This window comes from Necator americanus, chromosome V (assembly GCF_031761385.1).
Source record: "Necator americanus strain Aroian chromosome V, whole genome shotgun sequence".
NCBI lineage: Eukaryota > Metazoa > Nematoda > Chromadorea > Rhabditida > Ancylostomatidae > Necator > Necator americanus.
In genome coordinates, this window is record NC_087375.1 from 16,613,000 (window position 1) to 16,636,234 (window position 23,235).

The window sequence follows — 23,235 nt, forward strand, 5'->3', positions numbered from 1 at the left end:
ATATTATGGCTATCTGGCGCCGGCGCACCAATCCGACGGCGGGCGACCCGTCGCAACCCCTTATATAGGTGTCTGGCGCCGGTGGACCCGTCGCACCCCCTTCTGTAGGTGTCTGGCGCCGGTGGACCCGTCGCACCTCATATTATGGCTATTTGGCGCTGGTGGATCCGTCGCACCCCCTTCCATAGGTATCTGGCGCCGGCGCGCCAATCTGACGCCGCGGGACCCGTCGCAGCCCATATTATGGCTATCTGGCGCTGGTGGACCCGTCGCACCCCCTTCTATAGGTGTCTGGCGCCAGCAGACCCGTCGCACCCCCTTCTATAGGTGTCTGGCGCCGGCGCGCCAATCTGACGCCGCGGAACCCGTCGCAGCCCATATTATGGCTATCTGGCGCTGGTGGACCCGTCGCACCCCCTTCTATAGGTGTCTGGCGCCGGTGGACCCGTCGCACCCCCTTCTATAGGTGTCTGGCGCCGGTGGACCCGTCGCACCCCCTTCTATAGGTGTCTGGCGCCAGCAGACCCGTCGCACCCCATATTATGGCTATCTGGCGCCGGCGCACCAATCCGACGGCGGGCGACCCGTCGCAACCCCTTATATAGGTGTCTGGCGCCGGTGGACCCGTCGCACCCCCTTCTGTAGGTGTCTGGCGCCGGTGGACCCGTCGCACCTCATATTATGGCTATTTGGCGCTGGTGGATCCGTCGCACCCCCTTCCATAGGTATCTGGCGCCGGCGCGCCAATCTGACGCCGCGGGACCCGTCGCAGCCCATATTATGGCTATCTGGCGCTGGTGGACCCGTCGCACCCCCTTCTATAGGTGTCTGGCGCCGGTGGACCCGTCGCACCCCCTTCTATAGGTGTCTGGCGCCAGCAGACCCGTCGCACCCCCTTCTATAGGTGTCTGGCGCCGGCGCGCCAATCTGACGCTGCGGGACCCGTCGCAACTCATTTTATAGCTATCTGACGCCGGGTGGACCCGTCGCACCCCCTTTTTCGAGTTTCGTGACACACAGACAAACAAACACACACACACCCACACACACACACACACACGCGCACACACACACACGCACACGCGCGCGCACACACACGCACACACACGCACGCGCACACACACACACACACGCACACACACGCACGTGCACACACACACACACGCACGCGCGCACACACACACACACGCACGCACGCACGCGCATACACGGACTAAGCTCGTTATTATATATTATGATGGGGCCGCACATACAAGTCTGCTCGTGGTGGCCCTTCTTTTAGAAAACGCATGCGAATGGGCCGCAACTGATGTTCCATATTCTCTGAAACGTGGTACGATAAGTGGAGAGAATTTGTGGAGAAATCCGTTTGTCTTAACGGTGATCCTTTTTTTTTTCGATTTCTTCAATATAAGATTCCAGAGGGGAATATGATTGTTGATTCATTGTTCAAGTATGTAGTTTTGATATTTGACGTTTTACCCCTAAAAACTTCTTATGATCCTTGCAATATGAATTCTGCAATCTCCGTGATAACCCCCACGAAACTATGTTAAAGGACAGCGACGATACGTAAGGTTTCGCAGTACGTGGGATTGCGATGAATGGACTGATCTTGCGTAAGCTCTTGCGGAAGATCGAGAAAGTTGGGCAGAGCTATCTTAAAGGACGGCACAGCAAAGATGTGGGTAATCGCGTCAGGCGACGAAATCAGCCCCCTGTTAAGTCAAGTAAGTCGAGTCATCATATTTATTTGAAACATTATTATTCCATTTTTATAAAATAAGTTGTTGATTCTCGATTCGTGCTTATAGGATTTTAAAAATTTTGATTTTTTCCGAAGGTGAAGAAAAGTTATGCAGAGACCAAATGGAGGATCTGAAAAAGTAGTCAACGCATTCTAAAGAAGAAGGGCATGGGGTGTGAATACGTCCCTGCAACTAATGCAAAGTATTCCAAATTTTTGCGGGCATTCGCGTCATTTACATCATAATATAAGTAATACGAACTCGCCGATTAAGTAGTTATAATAAGAGAGACGTAAGTGGGGATGGGGGTGTTACTTTCTTCTGTTTTCTTTGTAGTTCAGCTATTCTGATTTAGACTTTTTTCAAGAGAACATAAAAACAAAGTGGATTTTACAGTATAGGACGCAAACTTTACAACGATAGATTACTTTTCACATTTCATTCATCTTTTCTTTTTCTCTTATGTGAAAATGTCTTCAAAAAAAAAAGGAAACGATGGAACGTTTCCTTTGTTTTTTTTTTTGAAGACATTCGACAAATATAATATGTCTCAGTTAGATGTACGATCTTCTTCTTAGCTACTCTGTTTTCTTTTATCTTGGTTCTGCTAACAATTCTTGGAACTGCCAGCACTTCTCCCCTTGTCGCATGGAAACTTAAAAATGAAAGAGTACTGAAAACAGATATACGTCAACATGGTCACAGCTGAACTTCAATCGTAGTCTATTCCTTTCTTAGCTTCCGTTTTTGCAACTAAGAGTTTGATCCTTTATTATCCGTGGATTCAAATGTTTCTGACCCACATATTGTTCTTGTGGATGATACCAAACTATTATATTCTACAATTGCAATTCAACTGTGTGAGAATATGTGTTTGTATATGAATATGTTCTCACGTCCAAGTGACCGTGGCAGAGGTATTCCGAACTATTCCGAAGACGGGACTAATTGTGTTATCGATTCATGTGGCTGTCGATTGAGATAAAAGCAGTTTATGAGTTGCGATATGCTGTGATACGAAATGGAAGACACAACATTATTGACCTGAGTGAAGTTCATTTTGGAATCACCGTACTAGTTTGCCGTTGGGCCCAACAATTATGGTGAACGCGAACGTAGGGTCGCCGAGCAGTAGTAAACGAGATCCTGGTGATTCAACGGTCAGACTGTACTTTAGTATGTGCGGAAAGTGTAGTTGCTTCGTAGTAGCATATAACGTGCAGGTGCTCCAACACTTTTGAACTACTGGTATGTTATAGGCGCAAACAGCTGTGGATCCATGGTTGCTCCGTTGCGGTTTCTATCATGGCTATTTGCCACGTGAAGATGTTGGAACTCTTCTCCGAAAGCAAGGAGACTTCCTTGTACGACTTAGCGAAGTGAGCAAGAAATCTTCGGCTTCTTGACTACCAACAATTGTCTTGTAATTTGATGATCAGAAGAGGATTCAACGAAGAAAAACGAACTAAACAGAAAACAACGTGCTGCTCAAATCAACTTGAGCTAATGTCCAAGAACCTAGTCTCGGACTCAAAGGCATCACCCCACGAATCTGGGGTGATGCGCGTTTCATGTCGGTTATGGCTATATGGGGTCGTAGATTATGGAAAGGAGGGTGAATCCGTCTATTTCTTCCTAACTGCCGTAAAAACGGCCTGGAAGCTGCGGAGCGGGCTGCACAAGGCTGGCGCGCTCCGGTCGAACTCGTTGTAGGAAATAGCGCCCCGGAACGCTTGAAGCGGCATGTTCCGGGCCGTTTTTTACGACAATTAGGGAGAAATGGACTGAATCACCTCTCTCTCCATAATCTACTATCTCGTATACGAATACTCAACCTGTAACTCAAATCACTCCACTTCGTGAGCGTTTAACAACTTGTTTGAACTAATTATCTGATAGCGATTGTGGCGTTCCAAATTGGAAGTGTATTGCCTTCATCGACCCAGAGTTTGAGCCTCTACAGGTCCTCCTACAAATACCAACTAGTGCAGATATGTGGTGATATGTGCAACTCTAGATACTGCGCCTCAGATAATGACTTGCTCGTAAACATGTGTCTAGAGAGATAATGCAACGCGTGTAGAAAAGAAATTGTATATAGATAAGACAGATAGGTAGATAGATAGATAGATCACCAGATAGATAGACTGGTAGATAGATATGTTGGATAAATAGATAGATGGATAGATAAATAGACGCGCCATTTTGGTTTGGAAACAAAAATTGATAGACTCAAAATATTTCAACATTACAAATTTGCAGAAGTTTTGTAGAATGACATATAACAACATTTTCAAAACACTTTCTGTTTTTCTGAACATTCTTCAACCTCAAGAAAAACGCTCGACAAAAAAATCTCGAAAAAGTTATTTCCAATCGTGACCATAAATTGTTTTTACGACGCACATTGGCACACCGCAGACGATCAAATGCATCAGAAAACAAAACAGTTGGCAATACAGGCGTTTACTCCTAAGGATATTTAAGAGACCAGTGAAGATGTGTAATTTAAGAAAGACAGTTGGCCACCAACGCTACTTTCATTTACAATTTCAGAACTTGGTCCGAACAAATGAAAAACCTGAAAGACAGACATCCAACGTGATTTCTGTGCTCATTGAAAAGCAAAATATTGTGAACTCTTCTCGCACGACAGAAAGAAACGATCAGGTGAAAGCCGCTGTCACATTATTTTGATCTCAGTAACTCTACCTTTATTGGTGCCGCGCTTAAGAGCCCGATTGTTACCTGCGCGAAAAGTGCTAGCTGCCAGTAAACGCGATCTGGAATCTGACTATGCCCTATGGAATACATGAGCTGTGAACTGAAGTGAACTATTTACATTGTTATGCGTCTTTCGTCTCGTAGCGTTGAACTGCCAGTCAATGAGTCAACTCCAACAAGCTTCTCTGTCTAAAGTTGCGATATATCTGTGTGGTGTATTGCGAGAAAAACGTATTCTGGGTCGTACCGTCTTTAGTATCGAGCACAAAACAATTTAATTCGTTGTGAATACTATCTACGGACGGTACTCCGCACAACAAACGGCGTAGATTTTTGCCAACAGAGAAACCCCACCACTTTTTCCAACTTTGTTGAACATCGAAAAGTGAACCCCAGACTGTCTGTAAAATCAAGTTCAACTTCGGTCATCGCCTGTTCTTGAATTGAAAGTGAACCCCAGACTGTCTGTAAAATCAAGTTCAATTTCGGTCATCGCCTGTTCTTCTCATGCATAAAGGTGCGGCCTCAGAGAAGGAGTAGCGGAGCTCCACGTCAACCAACGACCGACATAGCCAGTCTGAAAAATGCGGAAGTAAATTCAACAACAGGTGTCGACTATTACTTAATCAAGAAGATACTGGATGATGCCGGCTTGTTTACTAAATATAAGCAGGAGAGCGCTCCAAGTTTTGACGCCGAAGAAGAAATTTGCTCCTGCATCTGCACGTCCAATTCTCAATGTGTCGCCGCGCTGCTGGTGATTCCAGTCAGAAGAATCATTTTAGGAAGATGTTGCGTAGTCAGCTGAAATGCATTCGTCAGACGGGATGCAAGTGAAGACAGAATAGTTTGATAGAGCTTGAAAAGACAAGAACCCGCGCTTTTCTAATATAACGACAAGAGGTGTCTATCTGTTTTCGACACTGCTAACGGAATCGTTGAGTTGTGGTTGTCCTTATAGAAATAGATATTCAGAAATAATGCGCTAAATCCAACTCGGGATTCAATTCCTCAATGGCTGTGGTCAACCCCAAAGACGTCAAGCTGCGACTCCGTTCAATTCATGACATGCATGTGCATTTTGGTCATATTAGGAGGCCGTCTTAGCTCATTGAGACTTGAGGTCCAAGTTGCCTTGAGACTCAAATTAAAAAAAAAACCACTTGATCATTAAAGAAAAATCTGGACGGAAGTGGTGAGAAGGTCCTGAGTGCACCTTGCATTCATAATCAGCTCGCCGCGCAATGTGCCGCAGATTATCGAACAGAGACAGATGCATGATTTGAATGCTACCTTTATCCAAAGATCGAACAAAATGGGCTCGGATAGCTAGGCGAAGACGCACCGGGGTGTATTTCTTTCAATCGCGTAACCGTATAAGTCAAGCAAAATAGTTCAAAAATTACTTTTGCTGTTGGAGAACGTGTTTTATATTGTTAGGATTCCGCCTTATTCAACTCATTCAGTATTTCTTAAGTCTATTTTTCAGTACGTCACTGCTTTCGGCTAACACCATTCTCCATTCATCCAGCATTACTGAAATCTGAAAGTATTTTGTAAATCGTACTTGTTGATACTTACAAATCGAATTTAGATCAAAAACATTGTTGTTTATCATCGTAAAGGCAAATGGTATCTTGATGAATCTTTGAAGTTCAACTCAGCAGCACTCCTCTTCGCGCATTATATGAATCAGCCACTCATTCTCAACAAGGTGAATGGAGCATTTGAAGGAGAGAAAGAAAGGCAATGCTCATCTTTTACGCATATAGCGAAAGCAGATACATTGTTGACATGAACATAAGTAGAAATATCATAAGTAGATGGTGTTTGAGGTCCCTATTCTGCTTCAACGTGGTGTTGGTCTCTGCCGTTGGGAGTACTTTCACCGTAATGTAAAAATTGTGAAGACGGTTGGGAGAGGAGCATACGGAGAAGTAAAGATGGCGGAATTACTCAAGAGAAATGGAAGAACGGACACTGTTGCAGTGAAAACCGTGAGAATGCTTCTGGTTTATACCTCAGAATTGATATTTGTGAACCTGCGTTGTGAACCACTTGGGCATGGTCCTGCTTTGAACACTTGAGCATAACTTCTGATCTTTTTATTACTTTGATTTCACTGACTTTTTACTTGGCTTAATTCAAGTAGTCAAAGTCCTTGGCAGTGTTATTTCCTTAGGATCGGGAGGGAAAGACCACAATACCGGTTATACCCGTACTGGAGTGAGATTTGTCCCAAAATAGTTCTTAAAATATCGAACAAACGAACAAATATCCACGCAAATCCGGCTTAGAGCGAAAACAAAGTAAAACTTGTCATCTGGGTTACGCAATTTTCGCAAAAAATACCATCTTCATTGAGAGCAAATCAGCTGATGTTGAGAAAAGTACTATGAGTACTACCAGCAGAAAATAGCTAGGGAGCAGAGAGAAGCATTCCTGCGCATGTGATGGGTGAAAATAAGAGTTAATCAATACGTTTCTAAATATTGGAATTGGAAATAGGGCGATCGTCGGTGTATTGACTGTAGAGCAGAGGAAAAAATTATGGAACTAGCATTTCAGCTTTGGCCATAGAAGAAATAGTTGAGGAGGGATAACTCTTACGCCTGGGACTCTGATCTGCTCCGAATCGTTCTCAAAAACCTGAAGAATCTGTTGCCGTTTGGACCTTTCTTGAGAAGAATGCGAATGCTAAAGCTAATGAAGATCCGCACAGATCAATAATTCTTAGGTTTTTACAACCACTTCAAGAAAAAAATTTCTGCTTCGCATAGGCAGAAGTTTTTTTTTTGCCGGTTAGACGCATTCGTCTAACTAATGTGATCTGCATACACTGATGATTTTTCCATTCACTTCTTCGATCAGATGTACATGCATACGGTCCAGAAACATAAACATCGTCGACTGAACAGGCGCATAGTTCCCTCGCACACAAACGATAAACATTAAACGTGAGCCGTAAACGGTTGGATTTCTACGAGATACAGAAGACAGAGTAGGTAGATATTGAACTTAATTATTACAATTCTTCAGGAAACTTATCGAAGGAAGGCGATAGTTTTCTTATATTCTTATACAACAGGAGCCACTAGGTGGTGAAGCTACTGGCAAGCTTCCGAGCGAATCCAGAATTAGTAGGAAAACATGGGAAAAATATATGTAGTACTCCGATCAAATTCAGTTTATTACGTGACAACATGTTATCACTTTACTCACATGATAACTCTTTCGCAGGTTCAAATGTTTCCAAATGTCGTTTCAGTTAACACAAAAGACTGAGCAAGCCATCTCCCCGAAACTAATAAAAGAAATCCTGAAAGAGGCGCGGATAATGCGTCGGTTGAGGCACCCTAATATAGTATCCTTTTTGGGTGTGGTGCTCATCGACCATCCTCTATATATTATTTTAGAGTATGTGGAAGGTAATCTATGAAAGACTCTAAAGAGATAGAAACAAAAGATTCAATTCGTGACACTTCAAGGTGGAGCACTAGACTCTTATCTGAAGAAAAATAAAAGCAAGATTACGAACGAAGAACGTCTGGAAGTAGCGCTGGGTGTCGCTTGGGGAATGGAATACCTTCACAAAATGCACGTTCTCCATCGTGACATAGCTGCGCGAAATTGTCTCTACGAAAGGAAAATTTCTGTGAGTTTCAACCACTGCATTGGTTGCATAGCTATGTAATCGTTAGAGGACAAAACGAAAGTAGCCGCTTCCGTCCACCTATGAAACAAATTTGAATAACCTTTTAGGGAATTTTAACAGACATATTTTAAAGAAAAAAGCTGCAGGTGAAAATATCAGACTTTGGTCTCTCCCGAAGAGGAAGTATATACAAGATGAAAACTATGCAAAAGATGCCGATTAAATACATGGCGCCGGAGAGTCTTTCATCATTTTTATTTTCACAGAAGACGGACGTTTACTCCTATGGTGTTCGTTTTATACTGTTTAATTTCATAGCATAATGTTACAAAAAATAACAAGACATTTTAGATACTCATATATGAACTATATTCTTGTGAAGAACCTTACCAGGGTCTTAGCACCGGTGAAATTCGATCAATGATAAGTGCTAATTCTTTCGTATTTCTAAGTATTTTTCTAAATATTTTGAAATAGAACGCTCTTTTATACACAAAGTCAAACATAATCAAATGAATTATGTTTGTACCTCGCTTCTTAAACTACTGGATCGCGTGTAAACTGCGCAAACCACAAGCTTCTTGTTTTTAAAAGCAAGATTAATGACATTAAAGAGATTTAAAAAAACTGAAAAAAAACAAAACTAAGTATTGTTGGTTTTCTTCAATTCGCCCACAATGAACGGATACGAATGAGCACTTCGAGACCTACGCGATCTTATTGCATCATCATCACAGCTCTTGTCGTTAGCTCAACGTGCGGCTGCTTATTCTGCACTTTTTCTGAACTCTGATTCTTTTAACTTGCTCCAACATGTAACTCACTTCACTATTAACTGATTTTCTCTTCTTTGGTCAACTTCCCAACCTTGTAGGGAACAGAACATTCGCGATTTTGAATCAGGTGTGGCAGAAGAAACTCAAACATGTCAACTTGATATCGCGATCCAGATTGTTTGCGAACTGCTGTCGCAGCACCAGCCTTCATTAAACATGTGCTGATTGAGCCTTAGGCTGATCATGACGCTGACAAACGAGTGCTTGAATTGCTCATTTTCTGATGATCGGGTCGATGATTTTCTGATGTCCAAAATGGGAGAGCCTATAATAGACCGCAAACCACTGTTGTATTATCGCTACATAAATGATAGTTGTGTCGTCTGCCCAACACATGCTGAATGCCTCAATCTTCTCAATCAACAATGTCTGCATATTACGTTCACAAAGGAGAATCTGACAGACAACTGGTTAGTTTTCTTAAATGTGCACATCTGTCTGCGGAACGGGATATGGAAGATTAAGTGGTATCGAAAGAGCACTACCAAAGCCATCTTAATCCGTTAACTTTTAGGAAATCGAAGTAAAATGAAAAATCCGTTATAGGTAACATGTAAAGGATGGCGAGAAGGATGGCATCGACTTGCCAGAAAAAGTGGTTCGCAAATTTACCACCAGCGAACCTCAAGGGTCAGCTGGTGCGTAATCGTGCGTATGACCGACTCTGCGGAACTTCTAGCTGCTTGTTGACAATTGTAAAGGGGATACGAGACTCATGCTATGTGTTCGGGTAAAGGAGCAACTGCCCGAATACAATATCTAAATTCAGCGAACATGAGGTCGCAAAAGCTGAGCTCTCCGACCCGCACGGAGCAACGAATACGTCTTGAAAACTCCGAAGTAGAGGTAGAAGTTATGATACTCTCCCTCGACTCCGTGATCATAGCAAGCGAAGCACTAGATTCATCTTGGATAACTGCAAAAGCCCAAAAAAGAATAGCTGAATCGAATTTTCGAGAAATGATAACTTCCAATTTGATCAAACATATCGCTGAACGAAGTAAAGATTCGTGATGGGCAAAATACTTGCGATGCTTACCGGAAAGATCAAAACAGAATGTGCGGAATAATTTGAAACTGTCAAATGTTCGCGGTAATTACTGGTTTCTATGGATTAGAAGACCTTCAGAGAGATGTGAATGATCTTGAAAGGTTGATGATGCTAAGCATACAATGGATCTTCTTTGTCGTTCTGTTTTTACCGCATGAGTAAAGTAGATAATGAAGTCCACGACTTTAACCTCCTAGAACCGCCTTTTTGAAGAGTTAGATGACCCTTTACGCAATCTGCTCTGGAAGAAAGTTGTGATGTCGACAATCATATAAGAAATATCTCTCTTATGAGAGCGCCGACCAGCTCGTAGGAAGTTCAGGAAAGCTCATTTTATGCTTACGACATAGAACGAAAACCACTTCCAGGCTCCCTGTGCTTCTGGATAATCTTTGAGATAGCTGTGTCAAAGATATTAACAAAGCTAATGCCCTAGTCTCATATTTTGTGTACTTTCTCGCATAGTAGAGTGGTAATCCCAGAAATTGTGGACGTGGATCTTGCTCCAACTGCTGCACTGACATGTACTTCCATCCTTCCAAAAGTTGCAATACCTTAAACGTCTTAAACCTTTTTTTCCAAGACGTTCGATGAAATTCCATTGATTGTGTACAAAGAACGTGGTTCCTTATCTGCTACCCTATCTCACATCTTTACCACCTCAGTGCTCTTAAGTGAGATCCCAAGTGGTGAAGGAAGCCAAAGTCACAACCGCTCTAAGATCTGCGGAAACAAACCTACAGATCAGCGATGAATCCATTAGTCCTCAACACCTGCGAATGGAATGAAGACAATAATTATGTATAAACTCTCTTGTCTGGACTCCAGAAGTTCCACCTAATTCTCATAGAAAACACGGTTTCATCGGGAGCTTCAACATTATGTTAATTCAAGTGACTTTGCCTTTGAATTGGTTTCAGCTTACAATCAATTTAAAGCAGTAGATTTAATTTGTGCTAACTTAAAAAAATAATATGATAAGTGTGCCACTTCAAATTAACCGTAAAGCTTCCGTAATTAGGTACCTGGAAATGCGAAGTCACTAACAATAAATATTTTCTAAGCTTATGCTCATCCGACCAGGCTTTTATTCATATCAAAAAGCCAGGAGCGAACTTTTGCTGTGTACGGTTCTTCTCTGAATAACTATCTTCATAGTGTTGACTGGTTTGGTGAATTTGAAGAGTCCCTCTAATCATTCTCTGCAGGAAAGTGTGCATGATGTATGATATTGACAGTCGTATGAAACAATTGTTCTCCTTATCGAGAACGCTGACAGGCCTATAGGAAGTCGATGAAACTTCTATATTTGTACGTATAACATAAACTGAAAACCTCTACCACACATCTTGGACTTCTGTACTTGTGTGAACTAATAGTTAACTATATCAAAGGTATTGAGACAGGTAATAAATACCTTCACCTCACATTTTGCTAGTAACCTTCAGTTTCTGGCACTCTAAATGGAATTCCATTGATTGTGTAGAAATAGTGTACGACTTCCGTATCTGTTCCCTTAAAGTTCATCTTTAATATCTCCATGCTCTTAGGAGAGGTGCCAGAGGTGTGAGAGGAAGCCAGTCGTACTCATTTCGAAATCTCCTGGAACAAATTCTTGAACACCTATCGTTCTATCACCCTACTCCAAAAACGCTATCGAGAAATTAGTTATGCATAAACTGTTGTCTTTGCTCGAGGAGTTTCACTTAAAAACAGCATATCACAGAAATGACGACGTTTGGGTCCCTATAGAGAAATAGAGAGTTTGTGGTTTCGAGTAGTCACGATCGCGGTTACGAATGGGGGAGTTGAGTGTGGACATGCTCATACTCGTATTCTACAACCCGAATTCTATGTCTCACGAGTACCCAACATTGTCAATTTCGCGGTATGCTGCCCTTAAAGGAATAACCCCACGAATCTGAGATTGTACCGATTGCAGGTGGAGTATTCGTATACGGGATCGTAGATTATTGAAAGGAGGGTGACCCCGTTCATTTCGTCCTAATTGCCGTAGAAAACGGCCCGGAAGGTACGGCTTCGAGCGATAGCGATTGGAGCCCGCCAGCCTTGTGCGCGCTGCATTTTCCGAGCCGTTTCTTACGGGAATTAGGAAGAAATAGACGGAATCACACCCCTCTCCATAAACTACTATCCCGTATACGAATACTCCATCTGAAATCCGTACCACCTCAGATTAGGGGGTGATGCCTTTAATTCTCGTTTGAACCTCACGGTTGCATCGCTGGAGCTCTAACATCCTCTGATTTGATTAACTGTGTGTTTGAGTGGGTTCTATACTGAAGTCAGGGTAAAATCTGTGGATGTGATTCAAGTTGACCTATATAAGACATTAGATAAATAATAAATAATTGGCTGGACTCATATCTTAGCAACAGAAACAGCCAACGGTGGTCACAAATGCTCTACCGAATTTCAATGCAGAAGTGGAGTTCCTCGAGAAAGAGCACCATCCCCTTTCTTTACTCTTTTCTAATTAGTCGACCTATCGAGTGTGCTCAGAATGTCTTCGCTTGTTAGAGTCTAACCATGTACCATGTCCGCTGACGACATTTAGACTTACGAATCTGCGCGTTAAAGGCATCACCCCACGAATCTGAGGTGGTGCGGATTTCAAGTGGAGTATTCTTATAAGGGATAGTAGGTTATGGAGAGGAGAGTGATTACGTCCATTTCTTCCTAATTGTCGTAAAAAACGGCTCGGAAGATGCAGCGCCGTACGGGGCTGGCGCGCTCTAATCGAACTCTTTGTAGAAAATAGTGCGCCGGAACGCTCGAAGCCGTATCTTCCGAGCCGTTTTCTACGGCAATTAGAAAGAAATGAATGGAATCACCCTCCTCCTCATAATCTACGACCCCGTATACGAATACACCACCGGAAATCCGTACCACTCCAGATTCGTGGGATGATGCCTTTAACCGTTGATGTTCTCCTAAAAAGGATACCAATATCTTCTATCTGGTGTATTTTTCCAATTTTTCTTCCTATTACCTCCGTTCTCAACTATTTCTATACTATTTGTATGAATGTCATCCCATTAACTTCCGCAGCCTCTAGTTGCTAGTTCCTAAGTGCCGTCTATCTAGACTGTGATGGTTAGTTGTCTATCACAAAAGTTGTATCACCAGACAGGTACGGTGCTTTTCTTGCCTTGAGCTAAGTTGGTCGCACAAAGCCTGGTAGATAGACTGATAGACTATTAGGAAGCGTACTGGTTTAGGGGAACAGATATCATAAGAGAGCCTTTTACTTTTAATAAAAGACGAAGGACCTGCTTATCCGCTTTCTGCGACGAGAAGGACTAGGCCAGCTTTCTTTGCAGAAAAAAATCAAACTTCTTCCATATTTTGAAGTCAAAAATTTCTGCTTTTGCTTTGACTCGAATAAAACATGTATTCTTTTTTTGGTGCACCATTGCTGCAATAAAAATTACCTTCATGTCAGTTCGTAAACCAGTCTTAAAGCCATTTCGTGAAAGTAATTCTTCAAGTTTCGCTTTCAAGTTTCCCCGCTTCTACTGATTTTCTCCAAGCAGTCTTCCAAAAAAGAGATAATGTTTCCATCCATTTGATAATAACAACATCGATTTCGTCGAGCTGTCGATTGTGAACACATAGAAAATATCATTGTGGTATTCTTCACTCCTGCTTCTAGCGTAGAGAGTACATTCGAATTCATAGCGCAATTGGCGGTTTTTGTGGCAATGATGCACTCATTAAGTATCCTCCTGTGTTTATTCAATTAAGTACGTTAGTACTAAGTTTCGACATTAGGACATTTTCTTGAGAAAAAATCGCTAATTATGAATTTTCAAGAAGAATCCTAATCTAATAATCTACGCTGAGTTTCCCATGATCCATACCAAATATTTTGAAGTCAGCATCATGTTTTCTTTTTCTATAATGTTCACATTCTATCACGTTTATTTACTTTACATTTTTTATTTTATTGTTTTTGCATTCCTATTATTAGGTTATTTTAAATAGTCTGGTCTGGGTTATCCTCCTGTTCTTTTGCTTGAAGATTGATCTATAAATGGATTGCCAAGGAGGAAGCGAAACTATCCATGCTTTTTTCTAACCTTAGCCTTTACACTTGCATTTGCGATTAACTGATTTGCTTGTATGAGGATGCTGTATCGGTTATTCAAAAGAATCGATTTACGTTACGGGCCACCATCCACTCTTTTGCTGTCACATGTTCTAAATAATATGACGTTTGATAACTAAGAACAAAGACATACCCAGTAATGGCAGGAAGCGGGTCATTGTTTTTTCGTTCATCTGATACTCCATTTTTCTGTCTTCCATCATCAATGAAAGTTTTTCGGTAAAAATTTTCGATCTTGGCGTTTTTGTGCCTGGCTAGAAATTATCGCTGCGGTCATCTATCCTTTGAGCAGCCCTAATGAGCTACAACATTTCCTTGATTTTGCTGTATTCAAATATGAACTGTTATTGTGTAGATTCGATACTTTCAGCGATGCATTGAACGTATGGAACTTTAATATATTCGAAACTTCGGAACTAGTCACAAATTTATTTCATCGATGTAGACATATTTAAGACAGCACTTTGCTTTCTGAACTAGGCTTTGAAGCAGTTATTTTAGATTATATGCGGTAAACTTAACAAGATGCCAGACAACGTACCTGCAGATCTTGCTTCCTTCGTAAACGAGAAGATGTGGTGTAGAGATCCCGCTGCGAGAACTAATTTTCATGAGGTACGCATATTGAGGTTTACCAACGCGTAACTGACCTATACAATGACTTGCGGTTGCTAGCCAATGTGTCAAGTCAGTGTTTTTATCCTCCCAGATAAGTCTGGTACCAATTTATCGACCCGGAGGGATGAAAGGCTTGGTGAGAACTAGGGCGGATTTGAACCTCCGATAGACCGTGCAGGAAGCGGTATCTCTAACCGCTACACTGGGAGAGCGCAACGTTCTCCCAAAATTCATGGGACTAGGGGCTTGCAACATGCCCATGGGTTTTACGTTTTTATGCAAAAGTAACAGAAAAAAGTCTCCTGATTCGGGAGGAAAGCCTGGTACGGTAGCATCAGGAAAGACAGGGTTGCAGGAGTCATGTAGGGTACCGAAACGGAAAAGGACTAGGATGATGATTACTATAACGCCCGAGCGCTTGCATCAGACGCGGCCATTGAAGATCTGATGGTGCAAGTCAGGAAGTTTAAGTACGACGTCATCGGACTGACCGAGGCGTTGCGACGCCACCCAATGAACGTTGTGTGTGACACTGAAGAAGAACAGTTCTTAGGAACATGCGACAGTAGAGGAGTTGGTGTCCTCGTCAACACGAATATGGCAGTAAATATCGACTCTTTCGAACAACTTACAACCCGAATCGGACGTTTACGGATGAGAGGGTGAGGTTCAACACCAGCTTTGACAATCTTCGTCGTTTACGCTCCAACATCAAGCTACGAAGAAGAAGTTGAACCTTTCTATATGGACTTGGAGAAGTTCTACAAAGAAGATCAAACCTTCTACAAGGTCATAATTGGCAATTTCAACGCCAAAATTGGGGCCAGAAGAACGCCTCGAGAACTTCACATCGAAAGCTACGGCCTTTAGTGGAATGAGCAGGGAGAGAAGCTTTCCGAGTTTATCATGACGACTAAGAATACACATGGGAACTCGCAATTGCAGAAGCCCTCCTCTCTACGCTGGACGAGGGAGTCACCCGATGGAGAGCATCATAATGAAATTGACCACATCATCGTCAGTAAAAGGTTTTGCCCGACGGACTTCGCTGTCGTGCCAAAGTTTGTACAGGATCGGACCATCGCCTTCTTCGAGGAAGATTTTCTCTTACACGGAGAGGAGAATAAGCCGTGATGTTCACTAAGCGAACTCCCAGGAGAGTGGAACTATCATGGAGTGGGACAGCGGGACAGTTTCAGAGGCTACGCCCGTCGGAACTTCGCCAATCGTAAAACATTAATGGCTGCTCTCCGGACCCCAGATGTAACAACCACAGCATCGAGAAAGGTGATGGAAAAGGTCATTTACGACTTCCGACCGACATGCCATTATGTCGGTGAAGAATCGTACTTCACCCGGTCTCCACAGAATCAAGCCTGAACATCTCAAGTACCCACTGCCAGTCCCATCAACACAGTGGCGAGACTCTTCACTCGTTATCTGTCGGAATGCAAGGTTTCTAAGCAATGGAAAACCAGCAAGACCGTGCCGCCGTGTAATAAGGGAGACCCACAAGACATCGGCAGCTATCGTCCAATCTGCTTACTGTCTGTCATCTACAAACTCTTCACAAGAGTAATCCTAACAGGATAGGAGAAACACAAGATGAAGGACAGCCATGCGAGCAAGCAGGGTTTGGAAAAGGGTTCAGTACGATTGAACACATACACACGGTTTCAAAACTCATACAGGAATCGCGAGAGAACAAGATGTCGCTGTGCCTCACCTTCATCGATTTAAAGAAAGCCTTTGATACAGTTGAGACCGGAGCGGTCATGGAGGCGTTAGACAACCAAGGCGTCCCTACTCCATACATAAAGATACTTAGTTGTAACATCACGACCAAAATCACCCCATTTTACAATAATGTCATAATCGACGTGAAAAGAGGGGTTCGTCAGGGTGACACAAAATATTCGGTTGATTCGGTACATTTGTTACAACCGTTGGACCAAAGCCGTAAACGACTGGATATCACGCGACATCAAACGCACCGCAGGAAGACCGCCGACCCGATGTTCAGACCTCTTCACGAAGTCCTTCAAAGAAAAGTACGACGCTCTTCAAGTTGCCACTGGGCAACACTTGCGCGCGATTGGAACAAATGGAAGTATTACTGGTGCCCGCTCGAGTAAATCGATGAACAACGGGTGCACAGGTGATGCAGGTGATACGCATATTGAATCGCGGTTTCCCTCATGATTTAACGGCAGAAAAAGGATTCAAGAGGTTATTCTGACTAAAACATGACCAAAATGCTTGGTGGGTATGGCGTCATTTGCAGAAGAGAATGTTTCCCTGTATGGCTATTTCTTGTCAGCGATTACTCTACTTTTTAGCAGTAAGATAACAAATGTAGCTACTTTCAGGTTATGCGGCCGCGCAAGATACATGTTACCTATTTTTTAAACAAAGCGATTTGACCACTAACTAATTTCGGAACTCGCTATGTATGCTTCTGTGTTCGAAATCACTAAGACCCGAGACCCTTGATCATTTTTCTGCAACATTACAACGCTGCACAACAAATTCATTTTAATTTGTTTTTTTTAACTTCTCAATTTGCACCTCATGACCATTCACTCTCTCTAACGGAAATCGATGTCTAATGTGTTAAGAACACCTACAAAGTTTGTTTTTCTTATTCTACAAATCATAACCTTTAGATTGTCTCATTTCTGGAAAAGAAAACAGGTTTAAAACTATCGAGAACTGCATTTGAGGACTTACCCACTCTCACAACGGTACGTATTCACTTGTTTATTGAATCCTAATTGTTGTTACGTTATGCGATTTCGGAAGCATTAGTTTACTGCACAAAGTTTAGTGGCAATTTGACGGTGCATTAAAAAGTAATTTTGCGCGGCAGAAGCTGCGCATTCCACACATGTCTTCTGTTGAGTCTGAATTAGGCATCAGGAACCCATCCTTTTTTCATGAACATCGTCTTTTACACACATGCATTCGAGTCCTTCAATACGCTTCAAAGGTGATGGTGTGACTTTGGTTCATCAACTTTCACCTAAATTTCTTCCTATTCCAACTTCACACTGCGTTTTCGAGAGCGGCATGAAGTATTTTGAAGGCTGTGCCATCTCATTGAACCCCTCTCTCCACGTCGATGATGACGTTCGTGAGCAACGGCGAAGTTCTAATTGTGAAGTTACTGCACAACTCTCGGAATACCTTATGCAAAGGTAGGGACGCTTTGGTTGTGCACGTTAGCTTCTCAGAACGTTCACGATGAAGGATAACTTCTTGTGGGGGAAATTATGATAACATGTTTCCACGAGTCAGGTGTCCTTTCGTCTATCCATATTGAACTTATGATCTTTGTCATTTTACGAATCCCAGACGGAGGAAGTTACTTCAGCATTTCAGCGCTAATCCCGTCGTCTCCACCAGATTTTCCACTTTTCGATGGTCGAATTTAAGCAACAGCCAAGTTTTTTTTTAACAAACTTTATTGCGGCTAACGCTTCGGCGTTGTCGCCTTGGACATAACCTGGAACGTAGGAACATCTGCAACATATCCTCTCAAATGCCTCATATAGAAAAAGTCATCATCCCCAAGATATTACACCCGAAAACAAAACCAAAAGAGCCCAAATCGTTGTGCCTACCTCAGTAGCCGCGTTGCTGTGATGTTAGCAGACATCCGCGTGATGCGATCGCTCAGCTAATACTAATAAGGAAGCGACGCGCATATGACCCCGTAGATCACCCCATTTTTCATCTTTTTGATACAGAGCAGAACCTCCGACTTGGTCGATGATTCCTCGTTTACCGCATGTGACGGCCTATGAACGTGCTCGAGTTCAGGAGCTGACGGCGCTTGCCGGTTCAGGTTTTGAGGTGATCCCTCCAAATTGGAAGGTTGTTTCACCGACAGCCTCTTCACTGGCACTGTTGAGGACTGGAGAACATCTTTTTATCTTGCCGCTATACTTCTTCAATAAAGGATGGGCTTTCCGAAGGTTCTTGTCCTCCCACGCCTGTCAAACTCCTTTGCTCTCGACGTCCACTCGTTATCGCGGTCTTGTTGCAGTTGACGACGCAGCTTCCTTTGGATGGTTTCCTCTGCAGCGTCCTGGATGCTTTTTGTAAACAAATCCGCATTGCTAAGCTTCTTCCTGGTCCGTATATGAATATGAATAGAAAAATATAAATAATATAGATTTGAATAGTTTGATCATTACAACAGCTGTATCTGGTAATTAGCTACAAGCATAAAACAGTGGTTCAATTTCCTGTGTTATCGCACATCTTTGCACACGTTGGTAAAGGATATCGTTTGATACCATTCCTTTCATTTACTAAAATATGTGCTGGTCCAAATCGTATTATGATAACATTTTAGACGATGGAAGGAAGCCGAGTAATAGAAAACATAGATAGGAGAAGGAAGAATGGTAGGAGTAGAGTGAGGATTCGTGACTTTGACTGCGCTACGTTGAATACTCCGAAACCCGTCTATGGCCCAATGGCAGAAATAGGTAATATTTGATTTCAATAAGTGTACGTTCAAAAAAAAAAAAACAAACAGACAGTCCGCCTTTACAATATAGTATACATACTGTAAAAGACAAGATTATTACCTATATATACAGTATATGCATGCTATAAAAGTATGAATACAAGGTCCAGGCGCTGATCAATCCCTATGGAGATGCAACTACGCGTTCAACCTCAATTCAGAACCTTTCAAAGACTTTTTTGTCGTCACAGACAACCAACTTGCTCGAACCAACTTATCGGTCCCGGAAGGAAGAGCGGGTTGGTTGGTTCCAGGGCAGTTTTGAACCACCGATCGATTGTGCGGTCACAGCTGAGTGTTTTACCCAATGCGCAACAACCTCAAGTAATGTTGTTTGTTGAGTAAAAAGTTCCTTATAGAGATTTCAGGAAAATACAAGTTCTTTCGAAATAATTAATTGCTGAGGATAACAATTTTTAGAGAAAACGGTGCGAACTTCTGTAAAGTAATCTGGGCAAACAAGTTCGAGCCATATAAATATGTTTGTGTCGTTAACCAAATTGGTTCCGGTAGGCAAATCCATATTCTCTCCTTCGCAGTCGTCATCCGATATCTTCTTCTTCTTCTTCCTAGCGTTTGTCCCGCGTTGTTGCAGGTTCCGCCTTTCTGCTTCTTGTCTTCCATTTGGTTCTATCCATTGCATCAGCCGTACACAAACGTGCATCTGTCATATCCAGCTTCACACGGTCTAACCAGCGAATCTTTGGCCTCCCACGCGGCCTCACTCCTGAAACGTCGAGCTTCAGAGCGGTTTTGGCAACGGAATCTTCCTCCCGCCGCAAGACGTGACCAAACCATCTCAGTCGCGCCTCCTTCATCTTCTCAGTTATCGGGACGACACCGAAGATGGAGCGCACAGTGTCGTTGGATACTTTCTCTTTTAGCGTTACACCTATCGTCCACCTCAACATCCGCATCTCCATAGCGTGCAGCACTCTTTCCAAGGCTTTCGTTGTCGGCCAGCACTCGCATCCGTAAAGGGCAACAGGACGCACAACCGTCCTGTAGATCTTCGACTTCAGTCGAACAGGGACTTTCTTGTCGCACAGTACCCCTGTTGCCATTTTCCATTTCATCCATGCAGCATTAACACGTGCTCGACCTTCTTGATCAATGTCGCCTGTGGAAGTCACTTTGGATCCAAGGTACTTGAAGCAGTTCACCTTGTTTAATTCGGTGCCATCAACACGAATTGAACCATCCTCTATCCTTAGTCCGCACTCCATGTACTCAGTTTTTGATGTGTTGAGGCGCAATCCATATTGCTGCAGCTGATCCTTCCAAGACTGCACTTGTTTCTGAAGATCATCTCGAGACTCCGACGCGAGCATGACATCGTCGGCAAAGAGTAGAGTCCACGGATGCTGCTTCTGGATTTCCTTCGTTATCGTGTCCATGCACAGTATGAACAGCAGAGGTGAGAGGGATGAACCCTGATGAACCCCTACTCGTACAGGGAATGGCCTGCTTGTTCCAACAGCACATCGCACAACGCTGGTAGGCTTCGCATAAAGCAGCTTCGTCCACCGCACATATTCTTCTGGTACTCTATGCGACCTCATGGACATTCATAACAGCTCATGTGGGACACGGTCGAAAGCTTTCTCGAGATCGAGAAAAGCAAGATGCACACTGCGGTTCTTCTCTCGATGTTTCTCCAGGAGGATTCGGACAGCATGGATAGCATCTATAGTGCTGCAGTCCTTCACAAAACCGCACTGGTTGAGTGAAACGCTAACAATTTTCCTCAGACGAGCTTCCAGGACTCAAAAACCTTCATCGTATGGCAGAGCAGTCGTATAGGCCTGTACGAGGTGCAGTCAGCAATGTCTCCTTTCCCTTTCCAGACAGGCACGGTCACGGAAGTTTGCCAAACGTCTGGAGTCCGTCCTTCTGCAACGATCTTGTTAAATAGAGTTGCGAGCCACATGGACCCTCGATCTCCTAGCAGCCTCCAGATATCAACAGGTATGTCATCAGGACTGGTTGCCTTGTTCGACTTCATTTTTGCGAGGGCAGCACTGACTTCGACGGCAGTAATTGGTACAACAGGACCCTCGACGCTGGGAACGGCTGGGATGGGAGGATGACAGAACTCTTCGTTACACAAGTGATTGTAGTACTCTCGCCACCTCTCCAGGATCTGACCAGAGCGGCGCAGAACGGCTCCATCAGCTCCCTTAACGATCTTGGTGTGCTCCATATCCAACGTTGAGCGATGACGTGCTCTGACTAAACGATACACTGCCCGCTCGCCTTCTCTGGTATCAAGCAAGTCGTACACAGCCTTGTAGCGGTCCGACTTCGCCTTGGAGACTGCCTTCTTAGCCTCCCTCTTCGCCGCTAGGTAAGCACCCCGATCTTTAGGCTGACGCGTCCTCCACTAAAGCTTATACTTGGACTTCTTCTCACGAATTGCCGCCTGAACTTCCTCGTTCCAAAACCACGTAGCCTTTTGTACCTTTGGCTTACCTAGAGTCGTCTTTCCCAGAGTGTTTTCCGCGGTCAAGCGTATAACGCTGGATGTAGACAACCACATTTCCTCCACACTACGAGTAGGGTGGGGGAGTGTAGATGGAGCCACGGACGCGAAAAATACCTCTTTTCGATCCTTCAGATTCCACCATTTGATGCGCTGTGTTTCAGTCCTTGGATGTCTCCTCCTTCGTCATCCGATATGTCTGCAATTTTCGTAGGTAATGTTGATGGTTGAGCCGTATCGAGTTGAACTCTTAGACTAGTCCATCCATGTACCTGCCTATATTCCTACACATCAGCCCATCTCGTTCGTGTCCTTTCTTTGAAAGCATTCAGCATCTCTTATAATCCACTCTAAACGTTTCCTAGTCCCATCTATCGTCGATTCTGCTCATGATGTGACCAACCGCCTATGCTTTGCCTTCGTATATATATATATATATATTATTTATTATATATATTCGTATATATATTAGTCCGCGTGTGTGTGTGTGTGCGCGTGTGTGCGTGTGTGTGTTTGTGTGTGTGAGTGTGTGTGTGTTTATCTGTGTGTCACGAAATTCGAAAATGGGTCCGACGGGTCCACCCGGCGTCGGATTGGTGCGCAGGGATCAGATAGCTATAAAATGGGTTGCGACGGGTCCCGCGATGTCGGATTGGTGCGCCGGCGCCAGATACCTATGAAAGAGGGTGCGACGAGCCTACCGGCGCCAGATACCTATAGAAGGGGGTGCGACGAGTCCACCGGTGCCAGATACCTATACAAGCGGGTGCGACAGATCCACCGGCTCCAGGAAGCCATAATATGGGGAGGGACGGGTCCACCGGCGCTAGACACCTATAGAAGGGGGTGCGACGGGTCCAATGGCGCCAGATATCTATAGAAGGGGGTGCGACGGGTCCACCGGTTTCGGATTGGTGCGCCGGCGCCAGATACCTATAGAAGGGGGTGCGACGGGTTCACCGACGTCGGGTGACCCGGTCATTGGTGCGCAATAGCTTATTGTGCATGACGCAGAATATAAATGGTTGCAGCCGTTTCTTAGCAGCGGCCACTGGGCGCTTTGTTTTCACCTTTATGACTTCTCCGCGTGCCTATTTCCTTTTTCGTTCGCCTCGAGTTTGTAGCATGCCGTTCTCAGAAAGTGGAAACACGCATGCAAGCGGCTGCTTAAATAGTAGCAAGGTGTTTATGTGATCTGACATGTAACGTTATCTTTATCATTAGGATGATGTCTTTCACGTCATTTTATACCAAAATATCATTGTTTGATAACTGTTCATAGAAAACAGGAGCTCATATAAACTTAACGAAAACTCATACTTCGCGTGATACTTTTAAATTTTGTCTATAACGTATTGATAAGGAGTGTTTGAAGCTGAAGCTCGAATGTTCTCCAAATGTAGAACTGACGCGTTAAGAAAGAAGACTATGAAATCTTTCGCTTTTTGTTAT

General features: G+C 43.6%; 5 protein-coding genes across 9 annotated transcripts; 3 read left to right on the forward strand and 2 right to left on the reverse strand.

Moving 5' to 3' along the window:
* Nucleotides 1-2,848: 2,848 nt before the first annotated feature.
* Nucleotides 2,849-8,604, forward strand: RB195_014104 (uncharacterized protein; the record flags this gene model as incomplete). Of its 2 annotated transcripts, XM_064204218.1 has the most annotated exons (9): nt 2,849-2,908; nt 3,008-3,127; nt 4,305-4,418; nt 6,067-6,186; nt 6,308-6,469; nt 7,741-7,900; nt 7,961-8,127; nt 8,274-8,417; nt 8,479-8,604. In XM_064204218.1, the coding sequence occupies 9 exons, from the start codon at nt 2,849-2,851 to the stop codon at nt 8,602-8,604; spliced, it is 1,173 nt and encodes a 390-aa protein (XP_064060098.1). The 2 variants fall into 2 exon arrangements, with proteins under 2 accessions (XP_064060098.1, XP_064060099.1); XM_064204217.1 differs by lacking the exons at nt 4,305-4,418; nt 7,741-7,900; nt 7,961-8,127; nt 8,274-8,417; nt 8,479-8,604 and having other exon boundaries at nt 6,308-6,559.
* A 700-nt stretch (nt 8,605-9,304) lies between these two features.
* Nucleotides 9,305-19,566, forward strand: RB195_014105 (uncharacterized protein; the record flags this gene model as incomplete). Of its 2 annotated transcripts, XM_064204220.1 has the most annotated exons (6): nt 9,305-9,373; nt 9,510-9,601; nt 9,665-9,809; nt 14,648-14,761; nt 17,431-17,508; nt 19,125-19,271. In XM_064204220.1, 6 exons carry the CDS (start codon nt 9,305-9,307, stop codon nt 19,269-19,271), a joined length of 645 nt encoding a protein of 214 aa, XP_064060100.1. The 2 variants fall into 2 exon arrangements, with proteins under 2 accessions (XP_064060100.1, XP_064060101.1); XM_064204219.1 differs by lacking the exons at nt 9,305-9,373; nt 9,510-9,601; nt 9,665-9,809; nt 14,648-14,761; nt 17,431-17,508 and adding exons at nt 17,723-17,961; nt 18,514-18,619; nt 19,412-19,566 and having other exon boundaries at nt 19,125-19,260.
* Nucleotides 15,212-15,634, forward strand: RB195_014106 (uncharacterized protein; the record flags this gene model as incomplete). The annotated part of the gene is made up of 2 exons (XM_013450733.2): nt 15,212-15,426; nt 15,481-15,634. The coding sequence occupies 2 exons, from the start codon at nt 15,212-15,214 to the stop codon at nt 15,632-15,634; spliced, it is 369 nt and encodes a 122-aa protein (XP_013306187.2).
* Nucleotides 19,567-19,870: 304 nt separating the features above from the next.
* Nucleotides 19,871-20,869, reverse strand: RB195_014107 (uncharacterized protein; the record flags this gene model as incomplete). Of its 2 annotated transcripts, none has more annotated exons than XM_064204222.1 (1): nt 19,871-20,869. In XM_064204222.1, one exon carries the CDS (start codon nt 20,867-20,869, stop codon nt 19,871-19,873), a length of 999 nt encoding a protein of 332 aa, XP_064060102.1. The 2 variants fall into 2 exon arrangements, with proteins under 2 accessions (XP_064060102.1, XP_064060103.1); XM_064204221.1 differs by having other exon boundaries at nt 19,871-20,698.
* On the reverse strand, nt 20,870-21,840 carry RB195_014108 (uncharacterized protein; the record flags this gene model as incomplete). 2 transcript variants are annotated; one of them, XM_064204223.1, is made up of 3 exons in its annotated part: nt 20,870-21,004; nt 21,076-21,684; nt 21,763-21,840. In XM_064204223.1, the coding sequence occupies 3 exons, from the start codon at nt 21,838-21,840 to the stop codon at nt 20,870-20,872; spliced, it is 822 nt and encodes a 273-aa protein (XP_064060104.1). The 2 variants fall into 2 exon arrangements, with proteins under 2 accessions (XP_064060104.1, XP_064060105.1); XM_064204224.1 differs by lacking the exon at nt 20,870-21,004 and having other exon boundaries at nt 21,049-21,684.
* Between the last annotated feature and the right edge of the window lie 1,395 nt (nt 21,841-23,235).